Raw genomic sequence first — 9,256 nt, 5'->3', positions numbered from 1 at the left:
GGGTCCTTCCCCAGCACCTTTGGGCAGATGGGTCCACATCCAAAGTATTCCTCCATGTCGGCTCCAGGCTTCCAGCAGCTCATGGGTCCTTGCCAGCTCTGTGAAGGCGCAGGTGTATGTGCGTGCCCCAGCTGCAGGGGGTCTTCCTGCTCTGCTGCTTGCGAGGGCATACACAGGTGTGCATTGCTGTTGTCCCATCTGTCCCAGGGTCTGCCCGCCTCTGCGTGGATGCATGCCCACAGGATGCAGTCAGACCACATGTCGCTTGAGTTTCTGATGATTTGTCGCCTTACTACCTGCATTTTTCCAAGCAGAACTTCGTGTTCCTCCTGCTCTTGTTTCTAATCTTTTTAGGGCCTTTTCACTTGCCTACTCCCAGTTTTACACCTCATTTTGTTATGGTGCTGTTTGATCCCTTCTTCCAAGTCACTGACGACAACCAGGCCCAGTCCCAGTTCTCGCCCCGAGCCCATGGCAGTAGCTGAACAATGCTGACAGCTCGTTTCTTCAAAGGTGTCCAGCCTTTGGCTACTCTCAGGCCTGACCGAGAGACAGGCAGAGCCGTCCTCCCACACCGTCACATCTGGCGAGGCTCTGCCCGTCCCACGGCAGCTGCCAGCCTCAGGGAGCAATCCCAGGCCGGGATCTGGACCATCTCCTGGCCTGGCCGGGCAGCTGGCACATCCTCCGTAGGGACCCGGCTTCCCTCAGCCCCGTTTCCTCTGCTGTCAAGGTTTCAGACCATGGTCTCTCAGGGCTGGGCGTGGGTTGTGGTGGGTCCTGCCAAGGGTCTGTGTGGTCCCTGCCCTGCCCTCAGCCCCTGGCTGCAGGGTGCTGGGCGCTCCTGAGGGCCTGGCTGTATGCTGGGCCTCCTGGTCTTGCTGTGTCTCAGTGTGCGTGTGAGGACGGGCCGGCCTCTCTGACTGTGGTGCGACCCTCGCCTGTCCCCCAGGACTCCAGCGCGCTGCTGGTGGCAGGCTGGGAGAGGCCCTGTGGACCTACACTGGCACAGTGGCCGGTTTCTTGGCCTTGAGATTTTCGGTGTGACTCTGCCATGTGCAGGCCATGGCTGCTGGCTTCCCAATTCAGACTTTCCGTGCTCCCCCCTCTGGCGCTTAGTTCAACAGATATTTTTGTCATCTCCCTTCCTGACCATTCTTACTCCTTTGTCTTTTGTGCTGTGAGAGACCTCAGTTGGCGCTTCCTTCTTGGCTGTTTGTGACTCATGGTCATTTCAGCTGCTTCTTCCCCACACCAGCCCCACCTCGTCCCAGTGTCTCTGACTGAAAGCCGCAGAGCCCGGACTGTTCCCTGCAGCCCTCGCTTTTGCCAGGTGGCCTTGTCCCCTCCAAAGCCTGCAGCCCTGCGCCCGAGACCCGTGAGCTGCTCGGCCCCAGCATGTGCCCTGGGGAGCTGCAGTCCTGCTGCCTCTGCCTGTGGCCTGGACACATGCAGGATGGGAGCTGTGTGCTCCGTGGGGCAGGAGGCTTTCCAACACCAGTGGTCTTGTCTCCTCTCGCCCCAGTGCCCTGCTAGAGAGCTGTTCTCAGACCCCAGGGAGACACAGCAGGAGAGCTGCTGCGGGACAGGAGGCTCCCTGGAAAGGCATGGTTTTGGCTTGCTTTGCTGCTGGGCAAGGGTGTTTTCTCATACCTTAAAAAGGGACTGGTTGGGGATGGCAGAAACGGTCATGGCACTGCGTCCTCCCATCCGGGCACAAAGGCTTGACTCAGGCCAGGGCGGCACTGAGAGACCGGGGGCGGAGGGAGTCCAGGGTGCAGGGGAAGCTGGAGACTCCCTGGTGCTTGCGTCTGTGAAGCAGCAGCAGACAGACAGGACCTGCGGCTCTCCAGCGCTGGGGTGCACGTGTGGATTGAAGGAAAGGAGGAGCCCAGAGACCCGGCCGGTTGCTCCTGGGCTGATCTCACTGTTTGTCATGATCAAGCCATGATTTCCGTTCTGCGGCCGGTGCCATGGCGTTGCAGTTCTCATGCTCCAGGACCTAACAGGTCCCCCTGTGACCCTGAACTTCCAGGTCTGTGCGTGCAGCCCTCTCTGCCTGCCTCACCTGTTCTGCAGGTGCAAGACACTTGCAGCAGATGTTGCTCCAGTCGCTTGGGGCTGACCACCCTGGCAGAGTCAGGCTCTCACTGATGCCTGCCTTGTGCAGTCCCTCGGCCTCAGGGTGGGAGGGCCGAAGGAAGAGCCATTAGTCATTTCCTGGACAGATCCAGGCCATACCGTAAATCTCTCCAGCTCTCAGTGGTTTGGGCGCTATTTCTGTTTGAGGATTGTCACGTAGATTAAAGCCTTGAATCCCAGCCAGTGATGGACCGGACACAGTCCCATGCACAGTCCTGCAGGGACTCCCAACATCCCATCTGCTCTTGACAGGGCAGTTGCTGGCCTGTCCCTGCCTGGAGGCAAGGGCTTGACTCGCTGGGCAGGCAGGGTCCTCCTGACTTTAATTAGCCCTCACTGTCAGGGGGACTGGCAGAAATAGCAGCCCGTGGCAGTGGCTACTTGCATCTCTGCTTTATGCTGGAGGTAACAGTAGCTGCGCCTGCCACCACTCCAGTGTGCGCGCACGTGGCTTCCCTGACTGAGACGGGTCTCTGGGGTGGAAACCCTGGTCAGCCATCCTCCCGCTCCCAAAACTTTGGCACAAGGACACTGCTGCATCCTGTTGTCCATGTACGAGCCAGTTCGGGAAACCCCTGGCAGACAGCCCCAGCTCCTCGCCTGATGGGCTGGTGGAGGTGCTGCTGGAGCCTGCAGCCCAGGGGCCAGTCCGGCTGTTTGTGGGTGTGCAGACATGCGCTGGGTGGTGACCACCTCTGAGCAGGGATATCAGGGGATCTCACAGTGGGCAGTGCTCCAGCAACTGCAGGATGAACAGTTTACAGTGTCAGAACCAAGGCCTTTTCCTGTAAAACTCAGAGACAGGCAGGGTGCTGAGCCCCCCCAAGTCATACCTGCTTGTCCTGCTGATGTCCAGTCTCCCTCGTGAGTCCCCCCTGGCAGACGGGGAAGGAGCCAGGCAGGCTCTCCAGATATGCTGGTGCAGATGTGGAGATGGAGGATCATGGCTGGAGGTGGGGGACAGGGCCACCGGGACAAACTGCAGGCGTTGGTGCTGGTGTGGAGAGAGGACAGTTGCTCAAAGGAGCAGAGCAGGCCCCAGGAGCTGGGACAACCCGTCCTCTGCCCCAGGGTGCCACGTCCAGACCGTCTGTGCTGGCTGTGGTGCCCGCACTGTGCTCTGAGCCCTCCCTGGGTGAGCAGAGGCTCTGGGGGTCCAGATGGGGTAAACCCAGGGCAGGCCCATGGTTTGCTGCCAGGATGAGGAAGGGTCCCTTCTGGGGGGCTGGTGGGAGTCACTGCAGTGGGGGCTGTGTCACTGTGCCCACTGTGGGGGCTGGGGAGGGCATGCAGTGGCAGCTGGCCCTGGTGTCGGGGGGGTGCTTGTGGGGATCCCTGCATGGTGTGGGGCTTCTCGGTGTTGTCTTTGACATGGAGATTCCCACGCAGGGTGGGGGCGGTCCTCTGTCCTCTGCAAGGCCCTCAACACGAGGAGCCCTGTGGGGAGGGGTGTCCCCACAGGGTCCCTGCCATGGGGAACCCTGTGGAGGTGCCTGTGTGAGATTCCTGCGTGGTTGGTTGGGGGTCCCTGGGGGAGGGCCCCGAGATGGGGGCAGTGTGGGGCAGTCAGGGGTCCTGTACGAGGTCCCTGTGGGGGTGGTCTGGGTGGAGCATGGGGATCCTCCACTGGGCCCCTGCCGGGGGTCCCCGCTGGGTCCCCGGGGGGAGGGTGGGCGTCCTTCGCTGGGTGGCTTCCGGGGTCTCAGCTGGGGTGCCCGTGTGCGGGGCGGGGATCCCCCGCCGGGCCCCTGCCGGGGGGGGGTGGTCCTACCGGGGTGCCCCCCGCGGGGTCCCAGCCCGGGTGCCCCCGCGGGTCGCGGCGGCCGTGCTCACCCCCTCTCCTCCCCCCGCAGGGCCCACGGGCGGGCTGTGAGCGCGGCCCCCGGTGCCGGTGCCGGTGCCGGCCGCCCCGCCGCGCCGCACGGAGCATGCCTCTGAGCCCCGCCGGCAGCAAACATGAGAGCCCGGAGTCGCCGCCGCCAGAGCCGCCGCCGCCGCCGGAGCGACAGCCGCGCGCCACCGGGGAGCCGGGCGCCGGCCTGCGGGAGGAGACGCGGCTCGACCCGGCCCGGGGCCCCGGCGGGCCCCGCTCCCCCAAGCTGGCGGCCCCGGCGCGCATGGAGGAGCCCGCGCCCGGCGCCATCGTCGTCCGCATTGGCATCCCCGACCTCCAGCAGACGGTGAGTGCCCGCCCCGGCCCCGGCCCCGGCCCCGACCCGCACCCCGACCGGCCGCGGCCCCGCTCCGCGAAAACACCTGCCCCGGCGCCACCCGGCAAACTTCGCACCGCCGCGGGCGGGGGGGGGGGGGCAGCCGCCCACGGGCCTGGCAGGACGGCTCCCCGGTGCCCCGCTCCCCATTATCCCTCTCCCCATTGCCCCACTCCCCATTGCCACGGCTCCCCGATGCCCGCCTCCCCATTGCTCCGGCTCCCCGGCTTCCCGGTGTCCCGCTCCCCTTTTCCCCGCAGAACCCAGCGGGGACGCTGGCGGAGCGGGCCGGGCAGCCCCGGCTGCAGTACTGCCTTTCCGGGGCGCTCCGGCGCCCCCCTTGTGGCCGCAGACCGAGGTCCGCACCGGCCCGGGACCGGGTTGCGCTCCGCCGCCGGCCCGGAACGAGGGGGACAGCGGGGCTGGGCGTGGGGAGCGGGCGCAGCTCAGGAGGCTCCAGCACCGGCGTGGTCCCGGTACTGGTACTGCTCCAGCACTGGCTCCGGCACAGGCACCGGCTGGGCCGGGCTCCGGGAGCATGGAGCCGCAGCGTCGGGACCTGACGGCCGCCTGTGTCCTGGGCAGGCGAGACCGGGCAGGGTGTGCGGGGGGTGTGCGGGGGGTGTGCGGGCAGCAGGGTGTGCGGGGGGTGTGTGGGCAGCAGCGCTGCGCCGAGCCGGGCGGGCTGTGCAGGGATGCCGGTGCGATGCAGTGGGTCCCAGGCGTCGCGCCCGGGCACAGCGCAGCAGGTTGCAGCGTGTGCTGGGTGCAGCATGTGCTGGACGGCGGCACGGCGAGGTGAGGTGTGCCGGGCCGCAGTGCTGCAGGCGGGACCTGCCGGGAGCTGAGGTGCGATGCAGGAGGGCGTGGGCGTCGCGGTGTGTCAGCTGGGGTGGCGGTGATGTGGGGCAGCGCGTGTGGCACGGAGGGGCAGAGGGTGGCACGGCAGGTGTCTGGCCGGGCACAGTGAACCACGTAGGTGAGGGGGGCTGTTACAGACTGGGGCGGTGCTGGGGGTCACCTGGGGCATCGGGTGCTTGCGGGGAGCGAGTGCTTGGATATTGAGCCTGGTCAGCGCTGGAAAAAAGTTCACTGTAGGGCTGTGGTAGCTGTGGCCCTAACAAAGAGCGCTCGTTAGAGGTGGAGTGCTGGGAGCTGTGGCTTGCCTGGGGATGAGTGGGCTGCGAGGCACAGGGAGCCTGTGCTCCGGGACAAGGCATTACGGGCAGGAGAGGGGGTGCCCGTTGGAGATGAGGGGTGGGGGGAGATGAGGAGACAGAGAGACTTGGGGCGAGAGCATTGCTGGGGGTGGGGGATTAAGGGAAGTGTAGAGCTTTCCTCTTCAGTGGGGAAAGAGGTCTCTTTTGGAGACAGGTGTAGGGGTCCTGCTCTGTGACGGAGGGGTAGCAGCAGGGACCAGAGAGCTCGCTAGAGGACAGTGGCGCTGGGACTGAGGGCGAAGCACTTGGGGCTGAGGTGCTGGCACGTTTGCAGGCACAGCTCTGCAGGCTCAGCTGCCAAGCGCTGGGGAGCGGCAGAGGCAGGCGAGGCAGCGCTGTCTTTGCTGTCGAAGAATCGGGCAGTCGCTCAGCTCCAGCGAGGACTGACCTTGTGCTGCAGGAAGGGCTTTACACCCGCTCGCTCCCACCCCATCCCCTGAGAGGGGACACGGTGTCTGCTCTGACCCTTCCCTGCACATCAGCTCCTCCTGTGCCACCCCGGCGCACACCCATCCCCGAGCTGATGCACAGAGCCGGGTCTCATCCTGCTCCAGCCCTCGCCCTAGATCCCGCCGTGTGATGCAGCATGGGGCAGGGTCCAGGACCGTCAGGACCTTGCTCTGCACATTGCCGTGGCATCCACCGCTCTGCCGTGCTGTTCCCTGAGCACTGCTCCGCGCCTTCCTTCCCTGTCTTACTTTCGGGAGTGTGCATAGGCATTGGGGGAATCAGCGATGCAGGAGTCAGTGTGATGGCGTGTTGTAACCCCCCAACCCCCTTCCTCCGTACAAGTCCTCCGCTGCAACCAGGGGACAGTCCCAGGGTCAGCGTGAAGCAGCTCAGCCTTGCCGGACTGAGGATCGCCCGAGGCAGTGGGGGGAATGGGGCACTACATGCAAAGCACAGACCTTTGCATGTGTAAAGAAGGAATTTCCCTCCCGGATCCCCCTTCCCCGAGGGGCAGGTGCAGCTCAGAGAGCCGAAGAGTGGAAATGTTTCTGATGCAGCCTCCTTGGGCTGGGGGTGGGAGACCCGCGGGCTGCCCGGGGCTGGGGGCGGTGGGGCTCGGGGGGGATGCGCCCCTCGGACGCGGGCAGCGCCGCGGGTGCGGGTACCCCAGAGCACCGCCGCTCCCGCACCCCGGCAGGCGCAGCCCGCGCCCCGCCAGGCCGGCTGATGGGCGGCGCGTCCTCCGCAGCGGCAGCTCAGGGCTCCGGCTGTGCAGAGCCAGCAGCAGCAGCTCACAGGCCGTGCCCGGTGCTCCCGGAGCGGGGACACCCCTGTCCCTGCCACCCGCCAGCCCTGTCCCTGCTGCCCGTCCCACCGGGCAGCCTGCGCTGGATGTAGTGGGACGCGGGTGGGAGCCGGAGGCTGTGCTGGTATCTCTGTGCCTCCGGGCAAGAGAGGGAGGCAGGGTGAAAGCAGATTTGGGTGCAGGCTGCCGCACCGCACAGCACTGTGCGTGCCCTGGGGAGCTGTGGGCAGCAGGACACGGGTGGCTGCTCTGTCGGACCCTGTGCTGCTCGGCGGGCTAGGCGAGGGGAGCCAGGTGCCCCGCGCTGCCCCCTGCTCAGTACTCCCGTGCTGTCACCAGCAGGCAGCCGGGCTCATCCCTTTCTTTCAGCCCAAGGCAGTGCCTGCAGAGGGCTGTTGCATTTATGGTTCAGGTGGAGGCTGACTTCCCAAATAGAAACTGCCTGTTTTGCAAATTCCTCTTCTGTTCTGGCTGATGTACCTTCATTTAAATAAAGGGAGGCAGGAAAAAAAACCCAGCTGGCTTAACAGTATGCATCCTGAAGAGCTGTACAGTGTCCTGTGACTGGCCCCGAGCTTCCCCAGGCTCCTGTGCATCCTCCCCACGCATCAGCTCTCTGATCTGGGCACTCACAGTGCTCATTCTTCTTGCCTTCAGCAGACAGGCTTGGCCCCTGTCTGCAAGGTGACATCTCAGCAGATGGGGGCCTGACCGGTGTGAAAGGGGACAAGGGGAAAACGAGTGATTGAGTCTGTCCCATCTGCTACTGCCGGGCTTGCTGCTGCACGCCTGTCTCCCCCATGAGGTGCTCTAGGATGCGTTGGAGGATGTTTGCTGTGTTTTGGAGAGGCTCACGGGGCAGCTGCTCTAGAGCTGTGTGTGTTCCCTGCCTTCTCCTCCCCTCTTACTTGGTGTCACCCAGCTGGAGAGCAGCGAGGATCCTAGACCTCTTCCATGCTCCGGCTCCTGGCCTGCGTGGGTCTTGCTCCTCTGTGCAGGCAGTGGGCGTTGCGCTGGCACCCGTCTGACCGGAGCCTGGCTCTCCTTCCCAGGGCTGCTGTGGCTTAGCAGGGCTGTGGCACACTGTCTGTCAGGCCGGGTGGGGAACCCTCTCCTGGCATGGTCTCCTGCTGCTCAGAGCCTTTTCCCTGGGCTGGGATAGGTCTTTGCACTCCAGGGGAGCAGCTGTCGAGCTGTTGTTCCCCTGAGTCTGCGTCTGCAGGTCAGGGAAGACTGAGGCACAGGCATCTCCCTGGAGGACTCCTTCCCCTGTTCTTGCTGCTCTGCTTGTCTGGCTTTGCTGCGGCAGCGTCCCTCCCTGATGGGCGGCCAGCAGAGAGGCTGACACTTGAGCCACTCTGTGGGTCTGTGTGGGGCTCTCGCTGCAGGCCAGGGTTAGTGCCTGCACCCTGGGAAGGATCTCACAGCCTGTGGGTGCAGTCTGGGACTCAGGCGAGCTGAGGAAAGGATGTCCTGTAGGCAGGGATAAGGCACAGGACCCTGATGGCATCTGCAAGGGAGGCAGTCAAGTGCCTGCCTTGTAACAGGAACACTCCTCACCTCCTCTGACCTGGCTCTGTGCCTCCTTCTTGGACCTGTCTAGAGGTGGAACTGCTCTGAGCAATGGGGCACATGCATCAGGGATCATCCAAGAGAAGAGGCTTTCTTCCCTGCTTGCTCTAGGAAGAACACAAACATGAGGAGGAGTTGTGGGACCCCAACACTGGCCTCTGCAGGACTGTGTGGCGCTGGCAAGGGTTGGTGTGCCAAAGAGGTTTTGCTCACTGAACTTCCAGCCCTTGTGCAGCCTGAAGTCACCCCATATCCTCCTCCCACGGGTGCCTCTGGGGCTCTGCCTCTGGCTTGGCAACTGCAGATGTGCCACGGGCTTTGCTATAGCCATCTCTGCTCGAAGATGGGGATTGTCCCATCTGGGGTCCTCTGGCGCGGGGTGGACAGGTAGCTTCTCAGTAACAAGTCAGACTCCATTAGCTGCAGCATTTCAGAGATCAGGACTTCAGCTGGGCAAGGTTCAGTTTATTCAAGTTCATGTCTTCTGTCAGGGTTGGAGCCTCGAGGTGGGCTTTTAGACTGTAAAGCAGCTGACTTTTCAAGTCAAGTTTCCCAGCTCTCTCAGAGTTGTCTCCAAGTCTCTTTTAGGTTCTTTTGCAAGTCTCCATCACTGTTTATTCAGCTGAAAGTCTTAGAATTCGCTGTTAGTGGTTTCCATTGTTAGGAGCAAATCTCCACCCAAGGCTGTGACCTTGTCTCTGAAAAGGCAGTCTCTTCAGGCACATCACTGTCTATAGTCTAATGATGCGCCAGCACTTTCAGGTTAAGTTGTCTGAGCAACCTGCACCGACTCTGAGCTCAGGGAGGAGCGGCTAAGCTGCCCTACACCTGTACAAGCAGCCTGAGAAATGGAACCT

General features: G+C 63.7%; 1 protein-coding gene across 2 annotated transcripts in view; it reads left to right on the top strand.

Annotated features, from left to right (window-relative positions):
- Window positions 1-4,070: 4,070 nt before the first annotated feature.
- The window catches only part of SHANK3 (SH3 and multiple ankyrin repeat domains 3), a 342,763-nt gene continuing 337,577 nt past the window's right edge, over window positions 4,071-9,256 (top strand). For both annotated transcript variants that reach the window (XM_086475378.1, XM_086475373.1), the window contains exon 1: window positions 4,071-4,322. In XM_086475378.1, coding sequence (XP_086331504.1) covers window positions 4,071-4,322 — 252 coding nt within the window. The remainder of the gene's footprint in view (window positions 4,323-9,256) is intronic.

This window comes from Leptosomus discolor, chromosome 1 (genome assembly GCF_034619465.1).
Source record: "Leptosomus discolor isolate bLepDis1 chromosome 1, bLepDis1.hap2, whole genome shotgun sequence".
Classification (NCBI taxonomy): Eukaryota; Metazoa; Chordata; class Aves; order Leptosomiformes; family Leptosomidae; genus Leptosomus; species Leptosomus discolor.
The sequence above is the reverse complement of the archived record's forward strand: the minus strand, read 5'-3'. Positions and strand labels throughout refer to the sequence as shown.